The sequence below is a fragment of the Limulus polyphemus genome, unplaced genomic scaffold, assembly GCF_000517525.1.
Source record: "Limulus polyphemus unplaced genomic scaffold, Limulus_polyphemus-2.1.2 Scaffold4467, whole genome shotgun sequence".
Taxonomy (NCBI): Eukaryota; Metazoa; Arthropoda; class Merostomata; order Xiphosura; family Limulidae; genus Limulus; species Limulus polyphemus.
The window spans coordinates 49,678-75,382 of NW_013670077.1; the positions used below are offsets into that span (position 1 = coordinate 49,678).

Consider the following 25,705-nt stretch of genomic DNA (forward strand, 5'->3'; position numbering starts at 1 on the left):
CATGAAAACATTTTAATGTTTACTGATAACCTGCCAAATTTTGTTAACATTTGCTTACTAATTTAAAAGTTATAGCATGAAAACTATAACAAGCACAAAATGGTTATGAAGTCAGCCCCAGGAACTGAGCCCATGTTGAAAGAGTTAAACATAATGACTTGTTAATGGCAATATATTAAGGGAATTGACAGTACTGATGCACCATCTTTTTTTTATATTTAATGATGCCAATGGTAAAATAAAGTGACACAAGTATCAATTCTGACAGGACAATAGTCATCTTCAGCTCATACAGTTTTACTTTTCTAACATGGTGATTGGCCTTTGGAAAGGATTGCTGTCAGATGTCATAGATACAGTAAATTAAGAGAGCTTAAGAGAAGGCTTGATAAATATTTAGATGAACAGATCTGAATTTGAATTTTTTTCTGAATGGATGGGACATTTGCAATGGATGAACAAGCCCCTTGCTGTTTCTTAAATGTTATATTATAAAATCAAGTTTTGTGAGTAACAGTTGTAACTTACCTTTGTCTAGTTCCTGGCCATGGCAATTCCAATAAAATAGTTTATACTGTATGTTTGAAGAGTCAATTTTCCATTTCATATTTTCATACAGTTTCAGTTGTGCCCGAAATCCATTATTAGGCCTATCCAAATAATAAATAATTGATTAACTTGCAATATGAAGGAAAGAAAATAATTATAAATTGGGACTGATCACAATAGATATGGAGGATTGATTGCACTTCATAAGAATGACTTGCATATAATTTATGCTAATACAGTAGCATATTCTCACAGATGTGAGCTGTGGCACCACCAGTAACATATTTAGCACTCATTTTTGATTCATAACAAATTCCTGAAAAGAAATACAAGCTTTTTAAACGATGAGTGAGGCCAAGGTGTACTAAAACAAATGAAATATGTGATTTGTTACTGAACTGCAAAGTGATAAGGGCTTTCCAACATAGTACAAGCAATAAAAGGAAAAACATTTGTTAGGTTTTGTAGTTGCTTAGGGTTTCTCATAAAATGTGAAACTCAAACTTTACAAAGTGCATAGTAAACTAAATGTGAACTCTAATTACTATCAAAGGAATATAACTAGACAAACTATGAGAGGTAAAATTCCTACACTGTATGGGAAAAATACGAAGAAGATATTGTTATACGATCATAAAAACTGAGGTCCCATACTGCATAGTGTCTATGGAAAGCTGGTTAAGATACATGGTCTAAAAATCATCTTGCCATTCTTCACAAGGCTTGTTACAATGGAAATTATGACAACAGTCAACAAGATGTAATCTTGGACATCAGAATGATGATGGAGGAAAAAGTTCAAAGGTCATATAAGAACACACTTATGAAATGCAATTATCCTCATTACTCTTTCTTTGCACAAATTGTAAAAGAATAAGACATAATAGTCTCTTGATGGTTTTAACAACAGAATAAAACATAATGGTTAAACTTAATTGTTGAAATACTGTAGTTTTCAAAGGACAAATTAAAATATTATGCATCTCAAATACATCTAACAGAGAGAAACTGATAAGACACTGTTATGTCTAAGATATCACAGGTAACAGCAGCTACTTATAAACTGTTGTTTATAATGGACATCAGTGATTGTGCATTCAACTCTGAGTTTAGCAGCCAAGCAAGATAGACGTTTTTTTTTCCAGTCAAGATGTTTCCTGAGCTGGCTAGTTCTTTGCTCAGGATTACCTCCAGCCACCCCCCGGCACCAAATTGTCGCATTTATCTACAGATTTAACCCAGGAGTGTCCATCTACCCAAATCCTTTGATGAGATGGAATTTTTCTCCAACCCTCAACCCAAACTGACCTCTCATACTTGTGAAACCCATGGAACACCTATCTGAATGTAATTTACACAATCCCCCAGAGTTCAACTAATCTTTTCTCTATTTTTTCAGGGATGTCAACTCTACAATCATGCCAGAAGAAATTCAACACTCTCTGGAAGAGACCACCAAGACAAAATTACAAGCAGTTCACCAGATGTGCTCCAGAGCAACAGGCTACATCACCTAGTTCAAAGTAATCACAACATACAAACTTACAGCTAATTACATTCTTTCTAATGGTTGTTTTTATCACATTTTTCATTTCAGAGCTTAACACCTGTGCTGACACCCAGCACATCATTTTAACAGTAAAAGCAAATCTTCTTCACATTCTTCTCAAACCAATAGATCACAGATGCTTCTTTTTTATGAAAGTGATGTAACATTGTTTTTCCATTTGACCAAGTTACAAGTTTTACCTTTAATTTTGTGATATTTCACATGTATATGTTTTGTATTGAGTAAAAGATACTAATATTAATAATAATCACATATACCAAAATAAAACCAATATATAATTTTGGTAAGGTGTTTCAAGTTGTTCTTTGCACTTCATGACAAATTTATTCACACTCATGTAACAAACACATTACCTTAGATTTAGCCAAAAAAGTGTTTTAAAAGAAGTCAAATATCGGATATGCATGACTTTCTTACAGTTTTGGTTAGTGAATAGACAATGTTACTTCTGTTTTCAAAAAGGTGATAAATGGTTGGCCTGAAAATTATAAGGTAGCTAGTCTTCCTTACTAGCCACACTCCCCAAAATGTTGAAGTGATTTGATGTAATATTGATTTCACAGTTTTGTAAGGAATGGCGAAGTATGGCTGACTGATTATATACTGTATTTTGTGCACACTCTTTATTTCATGAGCTAAAACAACAAATTGTAGAGCCCACATAGCCACAGTTACACCTTGGGCATGTAAATTTATAGATGAAATAAGAGCAATGTGTTATAGGAATCCTGTCTTTAAATCTAAAATAATTACTTAAATGAAATATTAGTTTAAAAACATTTCGAAACTTAATTTGTGGTTAACTTTTATTAGTCGAAATTGCTTTAATTTTTTTCTTTAGTTCCACTGAATGGTAGAATGCAATAAACTATTTCTTTGTTTCAATCTGTTTACTAATTTTTGGAGTGTAGAAAGCTTTTGAAGTAAGTTAGTAAGGAAATGCTCCACACAAAGGAGAACTTGTTGATACACAAGGTGCTTCCTGAATTAAATATTAATCAAACAGCATCATCTTTGCTCCTAAAACTATGGGTTAAGATATCTGCTTATTTTCTCTAAAAAAGAAGGGTAAAAAGTGATTATTCAGGATATTCATAGGATAAAAACCTCTTACTTCTTTGTGCTAAATTTTGAAAATGACAGGATGAGAGGACACAAGCTTAAGATTTTGAAAATGGACACTAGACTACATTTAAGTTTTATTTTTTCTAACAGAATGATTGGCTTGTGGAATTAATTTGCATCAGTAATAGTGGAAGCTGGCACCTATGACTGCAGGAGGAATGAATGAATTCTTGAAAAATATAATAAATCTTTACTATGTTTTTTCTTGATGCTGGAGTATAAGAACAGCTCTGAAAGACTAAACTGTTATTTCAGGTATGGCTGAAATTCTCTAGGTTATGTTGTTTGAAAAAGGAATAGTTAAGTTTCACAATTATAGAGCAATTCAAGATTATTTTTTTCCTGAAATACAATGGCATATTTCACTCATTTTTGGGTCTTAATAAGCATTACTGTAATTTTGATACCACATTACATCAACATGGTTGCTGCACCCACTGACAAAACCAATAAAAGGGAGAGAAAGAACTTAGTGAAGTGGACAAACAGAGTAAGATAAGTTTTTAGTATCTTAAGGACATTAGGGTTAATGTTCCTGTTTTTCACAGTTTCTTCACCAATTCTAATGTAATAGTACAATTCAAGTGCAAATAGTTTTATAAAGCTAAACTCTGCTGAATAAACACTAAATACAGAGTAGTCATTAGTCCATTTTAGCCAAAATTGTTCCTAGAGAACAGATTCTGGCAGAGAACACAAAAAAGCAACACCATAAAAGATGTAGCATAGAAAATTTTATTCACACACACAGCTGTTTGCAGGCAGCCAAGAATGCAACAATATATGGTCATTTTCTTCTGCTAACTTGCTATTATGTGGCTACATTTGACAGTGGATCACTTGAACACTAAAAGGACATTGATGCGGGCATAGTCAATAGAAGTAACTTTCAACTTTCAGGTAATAACTGGCATTCCCCAAAAGTAAACCCCTTTTCTACAGACTTTGTACTCATAATTGCTTGACAATAAGTGATAAAGGGGGCACAAAGAGATTATTATGAGAGTAGCATAAGATGACTATCATTTAGTATGTTTCAAGAACTATTGTCTGAAAAAGCTCTAAATCTCAAGCCATTGATACCAAACTAACTTTGTTTACTTTATTCCAAGCAAACTATAATTTACCAGTTCACATGTAGATAAAGAAATGTTGAAAAGATGTTGGACAAAAAAACTTAGAAATCATGAGTGTGTGTGATTTTATCTCTGGAAAAGAATGGTGATTAATATACTCCTGTTCAGATAGGGGCCAACCAACCTAGTAACCTGTACTTCTTGGAAAACTGTGAAGACAACTGAGAACAGCAGCCAGGACACTTCACCTCATTCTTGGTACTGATATTATTCTAACCCATTAAAATTTCTTTTTAGTTACTATTTTTGACTTACACATTTTTTTAGGTATAAGCATTTTTATTTTCCAAATGTTTTTATATTATCTATTTATACTAACTTAAGGTCTATTTATTTTACTAGATGTTTTCATCATGTATTTTTATATAGATCTGTTGGTAATGGATTTTTTACAAAAGCCATAGAGACATTGGAATTACAAGTTCCAATCAGGACAGCAACTTATGTATATGTGGGTTGAACAGCCAGGATGAGACCATTAATTTTGAACTATCAATCAGAGCTAGCAGCATCCTTCACCATAAGAGATCTATTTGCCTCTTTGAACCAAATAATGGGATTTATTGTCAATTTTATAATTTGCCCACAGGATGAAAGTACAGAGCATATTAAGTAGCATCATGTCTGAAACTCTGGACAATATGATTGGTATTCTGAAACACTAACCATAAGGCTATCTATGCCAAGTCCCTTTCAAAGCAAAACTTATTTATTAACCATTTAATAGTATCTATAAGTTTCACTTCACTGAACAGATTTGAGCATTTACTTTGAAAATCAAATAAAATGCTTATGCTAACATTTATTTTGTAAAATAAATTACAAATACCACACACATTTTAATGACAGTTTTTGTGTATGTTAAAGTGGCTGAAAGAAACTGACCCAAATGTTTTACACCTTAGCCAAATCATTACTAGTTATAGTACACAGGTTACCTAATAATCCAACAATAAGCACAATTAAGACAAAAAGTTAATTCATTTTAAAGCCTCTTTACCCACAGCACACAGCTTTTATCGTGAGTATGATGTGTGAAAGTAATCTCTTGATATATATATATATGTATGTGCATGTACACAAACTTTTAAGCTTCTTCTCATTTAAATTATTAAAACTCGTATCTTTTGGCTCATATTAAATGAGACACCAAGTTCCACTTATACTGTAATTTCTTTAGCAATGTAGTTTTATCCATAGTAATCAAATTATTGGTCCTACCTTTCATACCATTTTCTTGGACTATTGAAATGTGTGAAATTTATAACAAGTTTTACAGGAGCAAAGAGAAAGGAAATGTAATCAAGATTAGAACATGGAATTTTAAAACACTGTTGAGGGTGTGAAAATTAGAAAAAAATGAAGAAAGAACTACTGTATGCCCTGCTGAACATTTTAGGACCCTGTGAAATACAATAAATGAGTAAAGGAGATTTCAATAGTGATGGTGTAAGAGTTATCTATGCTGTAGGACAGAGAGGAATAGTAATACTGCTTGATGAGAAGACACTAATGTGTGTTATCAATATAGTTAGAAGACATAATAGACTGTTACTTATCAAACCAGTGGACATAGTGATCATTCAGGTCTATATGCCAACATCTGACCATGATAAAGGGAAATGGATATAGCTTAGGAACAGATGGATAAGATGATTGATGCATAAAATAGAAATGATTATGTAGTCATTATGGGTGATTGAAATGCAGCCATGGGAGAAGAGAGATGGTAAAGAGATTGGTGATTATGATTTTCTAACTAAAAGTAAAAGATGTTAAAAACTGGTTGAATTCTGCAGACTGAGAAAACTCTGCACAGCAAACACCTGGTTCTAGTATGAAAAGAGGAGATGATATACCTGGAAGAAACTACATGACTCCCAAAAATTACAGGAGTAACATTTAAGACACAGACTGAAAAAAAAACAACGAAGAATGCAACAAAAACAAGTAGGCAACATAAGGGACTTTGGATAACAGAAGAAATAAAAAACATTGAGGTGAAAAGAAAACTGGAAGAATGTCAACATGGTAGGAAAAAAAAAGAATACAGGAAAAGGAACAATGAACTGAGAAGAGAAACTTGGTGGTACAATTAGAGGAACAGAACAGACAAGGAGGATTGGATTCACTGTACAAAGAATTAAAACAACTCCCAAGAAAATGAATAACTATGTAAGTGGTACCACATGATCAGAGGAAGCAGAAAAGTCAAAGAAAAGTGAAAAGAGTACATTGAAAAGCTTTATGGTAAGGAAGGAAAGTCAAATAGACTTGAAATAGAAGAGGAAAGAAGACAAGGGCTCTGCTACTCTTCAATGTGAAATCATTGCAGCAATAAAAAGTATGAAGGCAGAAGGAATCAATGGAATCCCTACAGAAATGATAAAACTATTAGAAGAAAAAACAATAAATGATTTGCCCACTCTGCCAAAATATGTATGAGAATGGTGAATGGCCAGCAGACTTTATGAAATCAGTAATGATACCAATCCCAAAGAAACTAATTGCAACTGACCTCTTTGATTTCAGAACAACTAACCTGATACTACACATGTTGAAATATATCCAGTCAAGGATAGAAAACAAAGCATCTACATTGCAAAGGATCAATTTGGTCTTCAGAAAGGATGTGGAACAAGAGAAGTGATTGCAGTAAAGAGAACTATTTGTGAAAGGAGTTTGGAATTTAGCTAAGAAGCATTTATCTGTTTCTTTAATCTCGAGAAAGCATTTAATAGAGTAACTTGGAATATCTAGTTAAATGTACTCAGAATGACTAAAATGGCCTGGAAAGAAAGAAGAAGACTGATTGCGGCTTCTTACACTAGTCAGAAAACAACATTTAGAACATCTAAAGGTGAATGAGATGATGCAATAATTGGAAGAGGGGTCAGTTAAGGGTATATACTATTATCAACACTTTTCAATGCATACATATAGGCAATGACAAAAGAAGCATGAGAAAACTTAACTGAAGAAATAATGACTAGAGGACAAAGAGAAAGATCTTGCAGATCTCTGAGATGACAAGGAAGTGCTAGCTAACACACAAAATGTTTTGTAACTTTAGTTACAAAATTAAATGAAGCAGCAAAAGATTTTACAATGAAAAATAAACACGTCAAACACTAAAGTGATGATGGTGTAATGGAAAGAAGATAGAAAACTAAACATTACTGCCAAAGGTAAAAAGTTAGAAGAGGTGAGAGAGTTTCATTACTTTGGTGGCCTTCTCAGATGGTCAGTGTTCTAAAGAAATTGGAACCAAAATTGGAATGGCTAAAGAAGCCTACCAAAAGAAAAAACTACAATCTAAACACTTTGAGAAGAAACTGAAGAAAAGAATAACAGAGTTATGTCTACAGTGTGACAACATATGCATGCATGATGTGGGCAATGCATAAGGAAAACACAGAGACTGGAAGGTTTTGAAATGTAGATTTGGTGAAGAGTCATGAAAATAAGTTGGAATGAAAGACAGACAAATAAAGAGGTTCCAGATCAGATGGGAGAAATATGTGGACTTGTTCCATCAATCATGAAGAGGAAGAAAATCTTCATTGGGCATGTATTGAGAAGGGATGGCCTGATGAAGGAGGTTATTAAGGAAAGATTCCTTGAATAAAAGATCAAAGGAAGGAAAAGGATGATGATGCTAAGTGATGTCCAACAAGGAAGGACTTATGGACAGGTAAAGAGAGCAGTTGATGAAAGAGATACATGGATGGAAAATTATACCTTGTACACTTGGTGATGATGACTGTATTTTATAACTTGAATACAGCTATGAATGATTATTAACTGATATTAAAGTTCTTGACAAAAAATATAGAAGTTTTGTAACTCAAGTAATGTTTATTTTTCTCTAAGGTTAAGTTGAATTTATATTAACAAATGAAACTAGCATGTAAAGGAGAGTATCAAATAATTATTTAAAACAAAACTAGTTAGTCTGTGTTCATAATAATAATTTCAATCCTAGTTTGAGTCAGATCCTATCAGGAATTCTAGGTTTCAGGGTTGATGTTTTGAAAACATTGGTTACAAAGGAAATTTGGTATAGCAATAATATTAAAACAACATGGAACAAAAGCTATCAAGTTTTGTTATTTTCAAAATAGGTTTGCCTTCCAATTTTATATATACAGGATGGTCCAAAATTATCTTTCCTATTTCAAAACTTAATAATTACATCATTAAAGAAATACAACAATGCAGTTATTAGCATATTAAAGCCCAACTTACAGTTTTTATTGTATTTTTTTTCATTCCAGTGAGTAGTGTTACCCCATAAAATTAAAGCAATTGGATATTTTTGAGGGAATTTTACAATTGCTTCAGTGTTTTTAATGTTCAAGAGTTAAGAAAGAAACTATAGAGATTTAAGTATTCTGAGTGTGATACACATACATGTAGAAATGGTGTAAGTAAGGTCACCTGTATTACGAAATTAAGTCAAGAACTAGGCAAAGCCTAGTTAGCTGGTTAGTTAGCATTGAGAATCATGAGTTATAAAAAATGAAGCTACAGCAAGGACACTGAGAAAAATGCTAGCCACGAGTTGACAGTGATAAGTTACTGACGCCAAGTTAGTAGCACTGTAGAAGCTACTAAAACGTTTATGATAGCATCTCAAATTGGTGGTTTGATGTAAGATCTGTTACTCCAGATCAGTGTAGTAGTACAAGTAAAAAGGTAACCAGAGCACTTACCATCACAGTAACCAATTACTTGAGGGTTTTGGTTCTTGTTCTGGATTAACCTGGGAAGTTGCACAGATTGATCAATAAGGTGTTAGAACTACTTGCAGGTAGTTAGGAATACTATTTGGAAAATCAAGAAAATACAAAAAATACAGTATAAAAACTCATGTCTGGAGCTAAATATCAAGTTCTCAGGAAGAATTGAGGTTCTCCAAAGAGCTGATAATAGTTCCAAGCAAGAACTCTCCAAGTCAATATGAATAAGAAGATCTCTAACCTCCAGATATATACCAATCCAACCTTGTTGTAAGTATAAAATTGCTATCTCCCTTATTCAATTAATGTAGTTTAATAAAGGAAGTTAATGATTATAACAGGGAGAAATATTCTGTGTTTTGGTTAGTAGTGCTTAACTGAAAAGTGAAAGTTATAATTGTTAAGAAACTAACAGTTTAGTACTTGCTTAATTGTTGATATTAAAGGTGTATACTGTGTGTCAAGATCTAATAAACTTGATGTATTTTGTTCAATGTTAGTCTCAGAATCTATTTCTTTAGTCTAACCATAAACTACCTCGAGTTAGCAACTTGTTAGCTCCACTCATCACTGCAATCCTCAATTAAATAAATTTGGTGTAATTGGCAGTACAGGCAAATCTCCAACGATTAGCCCTAAGGTATTGGACATCATAAACATACAAGTTGAACTAATGTCACATCCAACATATCACGTGACACACAAAAATTTATATTTCAATGTGTTTTTTTAATATTTACTTTTAAATTAAGAAATTGACTAATGTATAAAACTAAAGTCTGAATTATAATCTACAATTTGATACCAACTCATTGATGAAAATTCATAAAATAGTAGTTCAATAAAATTTGGAATGCAATTCAACAAACACAGTGACATGGCCATTGACGTGTGACCCATGTTTTTTACAACCACAAGCTCTGTTACTAAACTGACTACAGAATAGCAGTGTAATAATGCTCATCAGTTAGAATTTCTGTTGGAAATATATTTATGTAACAGATATGTTAATGTTATGTATGTGTATAATATTTTGACAGTGACTTAATGAAAATTTTAAGGTATTTGATGTTTAAACCTTATACTTCTACCTCCATGGACCTAGAATGAAAGGAATCCTGCCAGATAATCTGCACATGTGGTTCCATAAATCTGGTCAGACATGATCTCTGGCTCCAAAATGTGGTGAGTTTCATTCTTGTCGACAGACGTTGAACAATGGTCAATATTACAGCTGTAATTCACTTTCATGACATCATTTCTACAGTGTTTCTTTATTAATTATACTATAAAACTTGCCAATGTTCATTTTGATTCTTTATCCTAAGACATATACTCTGTAAGAATTTATTGTCTTGTTGGGAATTTTAGTTATCCTGATTGTTATAAATGTATAACATGACGGCTGTGATAGGTAGGTTGTGAGTTTAAAGAAGTAAAAATAAGAAGACAAAAGACTGTGAGAGTGATCAGAGAATATCGTCCAGGTGTTTTGTAACTGTAAATAACAAATAATTTGTTTTGAAATTTAAACATGTTACAAACATACAGTATACAATGATTCATACTCTCACCGAAGAGTCTCCAGGCAAACTCTATGAAGTAGTTATTAAGAAATTATTCCTTATAATCAGGAAAATATACATTTATGTCAAGCTTTGACATGCAATATACCTTTCAATTTAAACATGTTACAAACATACAGTATACAATGATTCATACTCTCACTGAAGTCTCCAGGCAAACTCTATGAAGTAGTTATTAAGAAATTATTCCTTATAATCAGGAAAATATACATTTATGTCAAGCTTTGACATGCAATATACCTTTCAATAAAACAAAATTTAAATAAATATACTTTATCATACTTATTCTCTCACTTAGATATATTAATTATTCACATTTAATTGTATGAACACAACAGTGAAAACACATTTTCTTGACTGAATTAAACATTTACTTACATTATACAGTTTCTCTTCTCCTTCACCATATGATAAGCCTCTTCATAACAAAGTTGGTATTGATTCATCAGATAAGCTATTACAACAGTTGCACTTCTGGATATTCCCATAAAGCTAAAAATATCATTCATATTTTATGACTAGCATAATTTACTCTAAAAACAGAAACTAAGCAATGCATAAAATATCCTAGTAACCCATTCACGAAATAACCTTAATCTAATGAAAGCTGTGTTAAATTAGAAGTACAATGATAAAAACAAGGAAACAATATTTAATCAATCAAGTAGCTAGACAGCACATGGAATTTTAGGAATGTCTAGTATTGTGACTGTCACACATACTGCTCTTGATAACCACTTTCAAGTATAATTTAATTACTCTGTTGTCACTAAGTCAAGAAACCTTCTCATGCTGAAACTTCAGCACAGTTACCTAGCAATTGTGAGTGACCCTGTCAAGTTAGTATGTTCAAAATCTTTTTTATTAAGTGCACAAAACACACTTAAAATTCATTATTTCATTTTTATTACCACTCTCAGACTATCTTATATAATTGGACCTACTGTTCAATTTTATGCCTTTTATAGCATCACACAAGTTTTACTAGTTTACATGCTAGACATGTTATAGCTTTACTAAAGCATTTCTTGCAATATTTTTTATGTGGTTATTAATTCTCAAAAGCATTGATGTTATACACATTTTATAAAAATATAACTAAAAAGCACCAATCTTTGTTACGGCTTTTTACTGATCATTCTTCCTAATACTACTTTTATTCTTATCCTTTTTTACTGAATCATTTGTATTATGCTTCACATGGACTTCAAATACTACAACTCAAACAGTAGAATGGACAGCATCTGTTTTATATCTAAGAATACAACAATACAAAGAAATTTAAAGTTGCCAGAACATTCTTGTAAACTAGAATTGAACATATCAATTACCCAAAATGCGCTCAAATGGTCGTCCAGTGAGTGCAGGAAAAACTATTTATAATACTAATTCAAATTTCTCATACTAGATAGCAGCACTGTACACAAAATTTGTTTGTAGATGGTTACTGATGTGTATTAAGACAATTAAATTCTTACTGTTGATGCGTTCTACTAACTGTATGCCAAATCTGTGATATGTTAAGTATATTAAAGACAAAACCTTAAGTTGTGTGAAGATAGCATCTATTGCACAGTTTGCCAAACTGTAAATTAACAAAAAAGTAATGAAAGAAAAAAAAGAGTAATATTAGAGAATTTACCATCAATTATATGCTGCTACTCATGGGGCTTTTCACACAATACCAGACCTCTCTAAATAATGAGAGTCAGATCGTGCAATGTTTTGGATAAGTGGGGAAAGACATTATTAAAATTATAATCAGTCTAACAGTTGTTACACTTTTTTACAAAAATATATTTTTCAATGGACAAGTCACCGAGCTAATTAACTAATTAACTCCAATTTTCAGCCTTATATATTCTAACCTTTTCATTCTGCCATAGGAAGGATGTTAAAACCTCCAACAATTTTCAACACCCAAGTCAAACCTCTTTAATACTTTTATGCTCAAGAAAAAGAAAATAAATAGGTTCAAAACAAACCTAGTGGCATTCAGGTACACTGGTGGCCAAGAGAAAAAACCAAGTGTTCAGGAAATGTTATGCTGTGTATTAAAATGACAAAAGAACATATAAAACAACATTTTGTTTTTGTTCTTTTTATAAGTGTTTATGTCTTTATTAAAAGGCTGGTTTCTTACCTGTTACAACAACAACTGAATGCTATGATGAATAAAGAGCGGGTTTTCTAAAATATGTGCACAAGACAAGAATAGGATCAAGAATAATACAATAGTGCACTTTTAAGTAAAACCAATGTCAGAATGCATTATCCCAATCCTAAGATTACCTACATGAATGACTATTCCACATATACTCCTAACTCATACTAACTTATTTAAGTTTCTGCATCACCTCTTGAGGTAAGCTTGTCCTATCCCAAGGAGAAAATACAAGCATAGGGTCAAACTGGTACAAGCTTCCATGAGACAGCTGTTACCACCTGTAACTTTTACCTAAGCCAAGGGATCAGTACATGTTTATAACTTTTTGGCATTTGTTTTAGAAGGGCATCATTTATGTGCAGAACACACACAAGAAAATTTAGAAAAATTACCTTAATATATCTTACTACAAATATATTCTAAACTGGTTATGGAAGGGTGAAATAAACAGTTATTTTAGCTGTGAAAACCAAGGATTATTATCTCAGGGTCTTTCCAGACCAGAACATTAAAATTAAACATTAATGGCCAAATTAGAAAGTTAACTAGAGAGTATGATACACAGTAACTGTCTCCCTCAATTCACATGCAATATGTGAAATGATTACACAAACGCTTCAACAACTAGTCAAAGTAAAATTTAAAAATGGATATACAATAAATCAAAATCACGATACAAAATTGACACTAAAATCTAAATTACATTACAGAGGAAGACAGTTAGTGTCACCAGATCTAGTGTCTCAACCCTTATAATGTCCCAAACCCAGGGAACCAGTTTTTCTAAATATACAATTATTATTAATGTAGTGTCCCAACTGACAGTTATAGTGTCCAACCTGCAAATTAAAATTACTGTATCAATACATTTATAGTATTTGACAGCAGTGTAAAGGTTGTGAAAAAATGTGTTATCATTTCAGATTGGTGCACTCTATGACCATGGAAAGAAAGTGAAAATGTTTAACGCTGTCACAAAAAGTGAACATAATTGCTACATGCAAGCAGCTAGGTGTTACAAGGCAACAGATTGCTCAGCAGTTTGGAGTGAGCAGGCAAAAAAGTGATATTGAGAGTCAGTTTCAGAATGGACAAGGAAATGCCAATGAGAAACAAAATAATTCAAGTAAATTTTCAGAGCATGAAGAAGTTCTTTTTCTATGGTTCAAAGAAAAGCAGGCACAAGGAGTTCTTCTGAGTGGGGTTTTACTTCGTCAAAAGGCAGTAGATCTAGCCCAAACTATGCAAATTGAAGGTTTTCAGCCAAACGATGGTGGTTCACACGATGCAAAGCAAGACACAACGTTGTTTATAAAGTTGAATATGGAGAGAAAAAAATCTGCAGATGTTACCGCATCAGAAAAATTGCCAGTAATTCTTAAATCTTATATGCAAAAGAAAGTTATCAATGCTGATGAAATGGCACTTTTCTTCAAACTTCTAGACTCTTGTGGCTATGTTGAACATGGTTTATAGGTGGAAGGAGGAAAGCTTCTAAGGATTGAATCACAATCCTTGTCTGTGCAAATAAGACAGGATCTGAAAAAATTAATTTGTTTCTGATAGGAAAAGCTAAGCATCCACATTGTTTCCCTAAATATCTGACAAAGGTCCCTGTCTCTTATGCTAGTTCCTTAAATGCATGGACGACGGAAAATATATTTGAGTCATAGCTTCACAAATGGGATAAGGAACTTGCAAAAAAAAAAGAAAAGAAAAATAAGTTTACTTACAAAAAATTGTGTAGTTCGCCCTGGAGATGTTTCCCTGCAAAACATAAAGCTTGAGATTCTTCCCCCAAATTCATCTGTTATGCAGCCAGTGGACATGGGAGTCATCTGGAACCTCAAGGCTCACTACCGTTCCATACTGTTTCAGCACATCATAGGTAAAATTAATATAGATCCCAACCTTTCGTTTAAAGAACTAAATAAAATAAGGTAGATCTTCTGACAGCAGTCACCATCATTGCTGAAGCATGGAAACTGGTGTAAATAGACACCATCACAAATTCTTTCAAAAAAAATGGAGGCTTCCAGTTGCAGGCTGTAGATGACGACCAAAATGATGCGACTGATGTCACTATTGATCTGTTGGATGGTGCTGCAATTCCTGAGCAATTAAGCACGGAGTCTTTTAAGCAACTTTTTGAAGTGAGCAAAGAGGAGTTGACCCACAAAGAACTCACTCACAATCAGTTGATAAAAGGAGTAAGAATAAAAATCCAAAAAATGGACTTACAAGAAGAGGACGAGGAGAAAGAGAACCCACCTTCATTGAAGGAAGTCGTTGATGCACTTACAGCCCTCCGGTGATTTTCAGCATTGGAGGGAATTGATTTATCTGATGGTTGCCTTAATCTAAGAGCTGGGGAGGAACAACTAAGGAAGAAGAGGGGCACAAAGTGAGTGCAGGCAACACTTGATGCAATTTTTAGTTGTGACTTTATTTTGATATTATGTTTGTTGTTAAATGTTTTAAATATGAACTGATTAGTAAAGATTATAATACATATAATACTTATTTAAAATTCCAACCAGAGATAGTGCCTATATTGTCAGGAACTGAATCAGACACTATAATAGTATTTCTCTGTATATTGAAATACAATAATTATGTCAACCAGTATCACTGGTTAGCTGGGTTGATAAGACAGATACTCAAATGATACCCCATTTATTGTTTCCCATGATGTGATTTTGTGTTGATTAAGTGTTTGCATCCATGAATTCACTTCACTGAAGTTTTCCTCTCCACACAATGGTATGTTTTAGTCTTCCCATGAGTGAAAATATCATGTCAGGCAGTTTACAAGACTTATGGTTTCATTGACAGATCAAGTTTGATCATGTTCAGAGTGATTGACCACAGGAGGATCAGTAATTCAATCAGTAACATACAGTTGTAGGCACAAACAGGTAATTATATATGGGAACATAGTATGCATAAGTGCAAGCACACATCTTGCTTACCTGATTTATTTATTTTTATCCTGCATTTTATGAAGACTGGTACAAAACAATAAAGCCATCATGCACAATCTTGTATAACACAACACAAAATCTCACTGACTTATGCACAAGACTGAGAGTTTGTTCAGGAAGTTTTTAGAAGCAAAGATGAGATTCTATAAGGTGATACAGTAATCTCAACATACCCATCTGCTTCTGATTACTGGAGTAACTAGTTCTCTAAAGGCCTATCACAGAGTTTAAGCTTGTCAGTGTTTCTTGACTAGTCAGTCAGAGATGAGTTACATACACGATATGGTTTGTACCATAGCTAACTCATCTGGGTCAATTGTTGTTTTAGCGCAATACCTCTTGACACATGGCAGCTCTTTCAATTTGCTGACACTCAAGTTCATATACATAAAATATTGCAGAATGAAAGCATTCCACCATATTCTTGTGAGCAATTCAGCACCTCTGCACTGGGTAGAGGGCCTTCCATCATATCCACATGGAGCTGTACTTCTCTTCTGAACATCAAGATATCTGGAAAACATCTCAGTCAAATGTTACTTTGAAACAATCATACCATACAGTGTGTGCTCAATGCAATCAATTTCATCAGGGTTAGTAAATTTGGCAGGCATATGCTTGACAGTTTGTACCATTCATTCAACTAAACCATCAAACTGAAGATGGTATGGTATGCTGCAATGGCTTTGATTGCTGTACAGTGTCCACAGTCAAGATATTCAATGAACATGTTCTCACCAACAGGCAAGATAATCCTTCAGTGTTTCCATGTTGCTGACAAAGCAGTTAATACAACAAGTTATACTTTTGCAACACTGTTATCCAACATGCAATCATACCTTTCAAATTTTTAAACTTCATTAGCTATTTTGGGGATTCATGAGCAGACAATATATAACTCACATAAGCAAGTACTTGCTCCCAAATGTCCTGTTACTGTAACAAACCTATACCAATTCCACTATCAAGAACCTGTGTAGTCTTAATGAAGAAAAGCCAGCACCAGTGCTTTAACCAAAGCATGCTGCAAGGCCTAGAATGCTTTTTCAGACAGTGGTGTGACTATTATTGAGAAATTGGCCACAAGCCATCAATAATATGACACAAAACTTAAAAAGCTGCAGACATCTTACTTAACCTCAAGTTGGGGTCAGTCCTTGACCACTGTGATCTATGTACTCTACTTTCCAGGTATATATTTCAATCCTGCATCCTTGATGCACTGGAATACCATTGGTAAGGCATATCTAGCTTGTTGCCATTTATCAGAAGAAAGTTTGTACTAAATTATTGAAATGGTAGCTTTCTACAGAGCACCTGAAACCCAACACAGTTTATTGTCTGGCAACAACAATAACTACTGAAAACTTAACCTCATGTTAATGTACTGTTGCAGTAAAGTACCACATAATGGCCAGTCTATGGTTCCCCAAACTAGCCACCATAATGGAAGCCAGATCCAATTCAGTTGAATAGTTGCAACTATAGTTCTTCTTTGCGTTTCCTGCATCTGTTGTGTTGTTGGTCTCAATGGCACTTGTGTCTGATGGTCCTGTCTGGCAACATGATACAGACATTCCCACAAACTGTGTCTAAGTAAGCCACAGTTGAAGCAGGAGTACTTCTCTTGCACCCTAGGTGCCTTTTGGAGTTCAACTCTGGCACAATTTGTAGTAACTTGGACTGGGAAGCATACTGTCTTATAAAGAACCATGACTGCACCTGCTATTTTAGATCTGGCTGTTGTTACACTCTTGGAGCTGTCAAAGACACTGAATGCTTGTCTAACAATTGAGACTGCAGCTGATGTTGTGAATGCCACTGATTTTTTACTCTGTTCTAATGTGCACTTTAATATGAATACTTCAAATCATGTTGCACTTGAAAGTACCTCTGTGAAAGGAAAAAATCTCTCTCAAACACATGTAGTATTTCAGGGGTTAGCTTGGTAGCCCTTCTATAAACTTGTTGATGAAAATGTCATCATGATCTGCATGAGATGTGCTCAAAAGTGCCTTGCAATGCAACCTCCTTAGATCATCCATGTAATTGGACAAGCTTCTGAGCTTTATCATCAATTACACTAGCATCTAAGCCACTTATTCTCTTGTGAAGTAATTTAAGGGTCACTCCATAACAAATCACTCAAAAAATGATGGAATTCAAATTTTACTACCTCCAGTAATTTCTGTACGTACCTACACCAAAATGAGCTTTCCTCTTCTGGTGCTGATGTGCTGGTCTTGTCATTTAAGTATTATTCACATTTCCCTGAATTTCAAGGGATAGATCAAATTTTTGTTTTCTCAACTAACCCAAAATATTACTTTAACGTAACCTTCAACATGAGAAACAAAAAACATTGCAGTTTCATCCTGATATCATAAGTCAAAAAACTTTGATTTCTAAGTACATTTGATGTAAAAAGTATTTAATTCTCATTAAGTGACACCCGTAACACAAGTCTTTACAGCAAACAGTTTTTGCACAAAATATCAACTAAAAGTGAGAAAAATTAACTATTAATTAAACTTTTTCCTCTTTATAATATTTCACCCCTTGACCCAAACAATGTTTCTTTTCTTTTTGCCTAGAAATATAGACTTTAGTGTAAATCATACATGGCAGGGTGTTGCTAGTTCAGTGATTTGTTAGGAAACAAAAGCTTTCTGTAAACCTAAAAGTCAAGATACAAGACACTGACCAGCCTTACCTCGATTCAAAAGGGCAAAAACTACAAAAACGTTCTAAATCTTGAACATAAAAAGTACTGCAAATAGATTTTGTTTATCTGTTGTGGAGAGAATGTAGTATAGTAGCAAGAACTAAGGATGATACTCTACAGAACCATGGTTCTCAACTTTTGGTCTGCAGACCCCTAGGGGTACATAAGCATTCTAAAGGGGGACCACAATGGTAAAGATCTAGTTTAAATATTATATTTAAAAAAAAACAAAGAAGTGGTACTATGTTTGATTAAATTATAATAATGTTTTACTTAAACATTTCATTAACTGTTTTAACCTTTTAGCAATGGGCTTGGTATAATATACATGAATTTGTATTCGTTTGGACATGTTAAGTATTTATACAAAAACTTTTAATTCAGTATGTGCATCTTCACAAAATTTGATATACCTTTAGTACACATTACAAGTCTTTTCTACATAAAAAATCAACTTTTTAATAAAGTATTTTTACTAAAAATTTGTTTGTGAATATATCGAGTCTGTTTCGTTACTAGTTTGAGTGGAAGTGATTTTCATGTTATGATTAAAAATAATATTCTTCATCCCAAAAATCTCAAATTTCTTAGGTATAATCTTTAAAACCTACTAAATACATTTCAAACATTTGTTTCCAGTAAAACTATATATTATCAGTTATTTAATGATATACTTGAGTCTTCAGTCTGTAGAAAAATCCCAAATGTATAATGAAAAGACAATGTTTAATACTTACTTCAAAGAAACAGTCAGTAACAACTCAAGGTATTTCACAACTGTAAGGGAACTTCTAAACTACACTTTAGCTGCAAAAATAAGAATGTTTTCCAAAGAAGACTAGACTTATAAGTCTTGCAAAACTAAATGGGTGTGATAAATAGTACAGAAGTTAGAGTTTTTATTGGTTGAGGACTTTATAAACATGTGCTCAAATAACATCTTTGTACACCTATGCCACTAAATTCCAAACATACCAAAAGGATTATCAATATTCAAAGAATAAAATACAAAGTACAAATATAACTGTATTACTAATATTTTACAAACAACACCAATATTTCGGCTACCATACATTACATATATATTTACTCATAAATAATTAAATTTTAATTATTTTTCTTAAAATATGAACAATAAATGAAATTCACATATAAAAACAACGATTTCTAGTACTTACAATAAATTATAGTAATAGAAAAATATTTTGCCCTCGTGTTCCTTTAGTGTCTAAGCCTCGTATATTTTTTTAGTGGAGGGTGAAGAAACAATTTTTGTAGGCTTCAAATATATATTTTAGAAAGAAAAATATATCACATTACTCTACTAGTACACCCAAAACATCTGTAACTTGCTTGGGTTTATAAATAAAGTATATATGTGTTACAAAATTTTACCTCCATTCAGAGCAATAACTTGGTCACCACCATTCAACAGTTTTGGTGAAATTATTATTTTCTCTTCCAAGCTCTTTACAAAAAACTGTCAGAATCACATAAAGTACAACTTGTCCTTTCTATTGGTTATAAACAGACCCTTAAGGAATATAGGTGGAACTAAACAAGAGGATTGGAAAGAATGGAGTAGGAGGAGTGGTGGTGGGAGGTTCTAAATTTATATTTTACCTTGCCAGTATCTAAAATTCTTGTTTCTAATTCGTTAACCACTTGTAGACATATATAGTAGGTGTAAAAATATAAAGTTAGCAAAAAGACATAAGGAGGTGCTATGTGACACACACAAATCAATATTTAGCTTTATTTTATTTATACTTTCTTTTGAATTAAGATATTAAAGCATACATAATATTAAAATTTGAAATATAAGCAACGTTTTGATGCCAAATTCATTGATATAAAACAATAATAAAGTTATTTAATAAAGTTTTGAAAATGAATTACTAAAAGACCGTGACATGCACAGTTAGACCCAACCATTGTGAAAGGGTTAAGGTCACTAAAACTGGCTTCTATTTTGTTTGTTTTTCAAGTGGTAGTTTTTTATTATTGCCTGAAGCATCAGTTTCAAGTCTTGTTTTATTAAAATTTGAATACTTTTACTTATTTCAGATTGACATTAACACTCTACTGTTAACCATGGAAATTCAGTACTCAAAGACACACCTTAGACATAGCAACTAGTACAGCTAGCATGGCTAGAGCTTTTTTGGCTTACTTAGATTGCAATAAATGAACATGAATTCTGCATCCATCCTAAACAATATCTATGTAATATTTAACAAATTGTGTTATTTTTAGTTTGAAACCTTCTATGTTTTCAAAAATTGCTAAACTGTACCAGTTTAGATTTCTTTGCTAAGTCCCTGCAAACACTGGTGTTTTCTTTTACCAAACTTTTCTTGGTCTAGTCTTCTTTTAGAAAGTTTTAAAAATGCTTCAAGACTCGTGTTTAATTTTTATTTCTGAAATCTTCTACAAAGAAGGATCATACATCAGGTTCCATTTTGTTCACACAGCAACAGTAATAAACAATATCATAGTTTAAAATAAATCCAAATTTTCTGAAACATCATTTAGAACTCCAGATTTTCACTTGTCCAATCATGTCTGTTCAAACCAAGTTTTACTCATTCTTCTGACATCTTAACATAGAAATATGAGTAGATGAGTGTATTTATTAACTAGAATATAAATCATTGAATAGCCCGTTCAGTTCTTCCATGAGATAGATGCATATGAGAAAGGGCAATACAATCTACACAAGTTTAAAGGAAATAAATTACTCATAAAAAATTAATGCCACATTATAGATGCATATGAGAAAGGGCAATACAATCTACATAAGTTTAAAGGAAACAAATTACTCATAAAAAATTAATGCCACATTACAGATGCATATGAGAAAGGGCAATACAATCTACACAAGTTTAAAGGAAATAAATTACTCATAAAAAATTAATGCCACATTATAGATGCATATGAGAAAGGGCAATACAATCTACACAAGTTTAAAGGAAATAAATTACTCATAAAAAATTAATGCCACATTATAGATGCATCCAAAAAATGTGAGCCAACTACATAGATATTCATGGGTGAAAAAATTCCATAGTAATTATAGTATTTTGGCACTCCTCCCTGTTGTCATTAATGTAATCAATTCCACATTCTGAGTATTTTTAATTGATATTTATCATTATTTTAAAAATACAGTGTTTATACTTATATTTAAGCCTTTCTCTATAATAGATTCTCTTAACAATACTATTCATTAAACGTGTATTATATCCTACATTCCATTATATTGTACCATTTAAATCAGTACTTTCTAAACTTCTGATTGAATACAAAAGCTTGCTCAATGCTAATATTGTTTTTTGGAGTTTGAATATTATGAAATAATTTTTTTTCAGATATTAACGCTGAAGATAGAATTTAAGGAAATTCTGAAACATCTGTATTAAAGAAGGTTTTTTGTATTACCATGCTTTTAATGTTTATTTATTCTACTTTAAAAATATGCCTAAAATTGTTTTGTGCAAAAAAATTAGTCATTAGCCAAGAGATACTCTTACTTCCCAAATAAATAGAGGAGTGACTAAAGACTAAAAAATTCAACTGTGATTGGCAAGTTTCTGGTTGTGTACATACATATACAATTGTAAATAGCTAAGTTCCTTGTAAGAGTCTGTACATGTAACGTAAATGGTAGTATATACAATTACCAATTAGCACCATTACATACTCTACATGGTGTATATGTAGCAAGCTCAATATATTATGTAGTATGTTCCACAGACAGATGTTTATCCTGTGAATAACATTCACTACCATATACAGTATGTAAAATTTGACAGTCACAAGTGTTATACTGTATAACACTGGTCTTAACAGAATGAACATTTTACAAATAAGTCTATTTTCTATATTTTAGTCCCAGATGAGTGGCTCATAGAATGGCTCAGAGTTTTTGTGTTTTTTCTTTCAAAGTACAAACTTTGAGCTCATAGCTCTGTCATCTCTTAACTGATTTCATAATTTAATTTCAGTCTTTGACCCAGGAGGTCAAACCCTTTTGACTGATGTGTTTGACTACACCCAAGGTCTCATACATTAATTTATTCTAATCCTGCCCAAAAGAATTTCAATTTAAGGGTAAACTGGTAGAGATCCTGATGAGGAATTAAATCAAATCGGGTATAGCAAGTCCCATGCTTAGTATTGCTGATGCACAAAAATAAAGCTAATAAAAAGGGAAACAAAGGTCTCATGATTTATTTACTCTAATCCTGCGTAAAAAAAATTTAAGTGCTGCAGCTACTGAAGATTCCCTCTTACTTAATATTAGTACTTGCTCTTGAAATTTCTTAATATTTCTCTACCTTAAATGTTGTATCTATAACTGCAAAGTAGGAATCTATAAAATGTAGAATTAGTCAAAATAACTCAATAGGAGACATTCAATAGCAAGCTGTGCATAAGGAGTAACATCATGCTAGATTTCATCATAGTTATGATTTGTAGTTCTTGAAAGAAGTTTGACACTTACATATATCTAGTACATATGCAATCCTATACAAGAGGGGATATTCAATTATGGGTTCAACTCAAATTTGATTTATAAAATCCTTAACTTTTGGTGTGATATTTTCATTTACTCTTATTTTCCTTATATTAAATAGGTATGGTCCATTAAACAGGTTTGAAAAACACTATATTACATGGGTGAACTAATAAGTTCTTGTTTCTGTCCCTTGTACCCTGTCACCAGTCATGACAAAATACTTGTTGTCTTACATTGCCTTGAAACACACATCGCAAGTTTCGTATGTCTATGGATCCAACATGCATGAAGCAGGTACTATAAGCACACATTTATAAAACTTCAAATCAGGTGTTGAAGAAGTACACTTTTGGCCAATAAGACTAATGTTTTCATCCGTTTTTGTAATGATAAGAGATGGACAGGTGGAGTTTTGGAAGATTTTGGGTAATTCCAAGTTTTATAAATTCCTCTTTTTTTTTTTTACATCTAATTTTCTGCACTATCTAGCCCTAATTTAACATTCCTCATTCTAAAAAAAGTTTCATTTTCTAATCAATTTTAACCCACAAGTCCAATAAGCCAATCTGATTAGCCTTATATATTAACCTAAGCCTAGCATTGAGCTCAACTGACCTACATAAAAATCTCATCCCCACAGTTAAGTTGCAACAGTATCTATTACAGAATTAAGTTATGGCCCTTTTCTGTAAATACCTTTATCAACTTTTTGTACTTATCAGCTGTCATACATAATAAGGTTGTGGTCAGAGCTGGGCAATTTAATAGATTAGTCAATATAATTGATTACCTATGAGAATACACATCAATTATTGTCTCATAAACTTATCAATTAATTGAAATTACCATTAACCAACTAATGTCAGGAAAATAATCAACTATGGAAATTATTATTAATTATTTTTTTGCACATGGGTGGGGTTTTCACTGCACTGGAGCAATGAAAGGGTTAATAACCATAAACGTTTTTTAAGGTTTTCTGAAATCAATGCAGCTGGAGTCAACAGCAAAATAATTACGGCTTCAACCAGTAACTGGTTATTTGTAAGCTAATACAGGCATTTGTAAAACATGGAATCAACCAAATGTAAATGACTAAAAATTAGCCAAAGTAATTAAAAATCCTCCAAACCCCAACTGCAAATCCATTATCTTTTCTACGATGGACACGAACATTAGGCCTATGTTTTACCAAAGTGCGATCATACTACCAGATTCTGCATAACACTTACTGGTCTTTACTTTAAATTTAATTAGGTATGTAAAAACAAAATTGACTTTTCAAAGACTTCAAAGTGAAAGGCCCAAATATAAAAATATAGAAATGAATACTAGGTATACTTTTTATTTAAAAATTATACAAAATACTGACTAAAAACTAATGATGCAATTTGTTTTTTAAAAATCTACCCATGAAATGTTTATAACTTGCAAGTTGCATTGCCTTTCTCAGTTTCTGAATATAAAAAATACATACATTGTTACTGGCTTATACTTGTTATAAACAAATAATCACTAAATCAGTGAAAACCTTTCAGTTTCATTGAAATAAATATTCTCAATAGCTTGGAAAAAATTATCATGAATATATAATATCATTAAACAAGTGTGTACCAATGCACAAAACAGGCTCCTTTTTCTCGTCCTTCTTTGATGAACAAGTTCGTGTCATTAAACCAAGATAATAGATCCGAGTCCGCTGTGTCATTTGCTGGAATAAACATACACTTAGTCTTAAGATCTGATTTGATAAACTGCTTAAGAGGCAGAACGTTAATAGTTAAAACGTGAGTGATGTTTAAAAGTGTCAAAACACTCTCATCTTGTGCAGCATCCAAATTCCCTAAGTATAACCCATGTTCGATCTCATTCCACGACATGTTGCCTACGGCGAAGTCTTTTAGAGTAAGAACTGTATTAATTGATTAAATCGCCTGCTGTTAATAAACTTTCCCAAAGATGGTAGAATTCACATTGCACCCGTAACATACCGAGACACAACAATTCCGACTCGCTCATTGTGCTGCGAAATCTTAGCTAAGCTACGAAATTCTTTTCTTGGGATGACATTTGGACAGGGGGCGCGAGATTTCGCAGAACATCGAAACATGATAATAACAGCAAATTATAAAATTCTAGAAAACCGTCATAATTCTTTAGAATATTAATCGCCAACATACTACAGCCGGAAATTAGTGTTTACTCATGTTCTCTTTCTATACGTAAGATAGTATTAAAATTAAAGTTGAGCAAAAAAACAAAACAAAAAAGCATAACACATATTCCATGACGAGGAACCCATTTTGAGACTAATAATGCCTGGAGACGGCTTGAATGGGTAATACATATATTAAGCATTCGACAAAAACCAGAAATTGACCGATTATTGTTACCTATTGGAGTTTCAAATGGTCTAAAATTGAGTTAACTGAGTAGTTAAATTGTACTTTGAACTTAGTAATTAAGTAAAAGCCGATATATAGTCACTTTATGATATTTGCCAACAAGATTGATACACAGTTTTCTTTTTTAACACAAATATTGTTACGCCTCCAGTCGTTAATTAATTTTCCGTAACTTCGTTCCCACGAAACTTTAG

General features: G+C 32.5%; 1 protein-coding gene across 1 annotated transcript; it reads right to left on the minus strand.

The window, feature by feature from the left end:
* Positions 1-528: 528 nt before the first annotated feature.
* On the minus strand, positions 529-25,393 carry LOC106471198 (dual specificity protein phosphatase 22-like). The gene is made up of 4 exons (XM_013931788.2): positions 24,721-25,393; positions 11,087-11,200; positions 9,096-9,206; positions 529-650 (listed from the first exon to the last, which is right to left on the minus strand). Exons 1-3 carry the CDS (start codon positions 24,984-24,986, stop codon positions 9,167-9,169), a joined length of 420 nt encoding a protein of 139 aa, XP_013787242.1. The 5' UTR covers positions 24,987-25,393; the 3' UTR covers positions 529-650; positions 9,096-9,166.
* Between the last annotated feature and the right edge of the window lie 312 nt (positions 25,394-25,705).

Excerpts from the sequence above, each read along its gene's own strand:
- LOC106471198 (XM_013931788.2), bottom strand. The coding sequence starts at position 24,986 with ATGTCGTGGAATGAGATCGAACATGGGTTATACTTAGGGAATTTGGAT. Across the intron at positions 11,201-24,720 it reads GGAGCCTGTTTTGTGCATTG|CTTTATGGGAATATCCAGAA; the intron begins GTACACACTTGT and ends TGATATTTTTAG. Across the intron at positions 9,207-11,086 it reads GAGAAGAGAAACTGTATAAT|TATTCCTAACTACCTGCAAG; the intron begins GTAAGTAAATGT and ends TTTTCCAAATAG.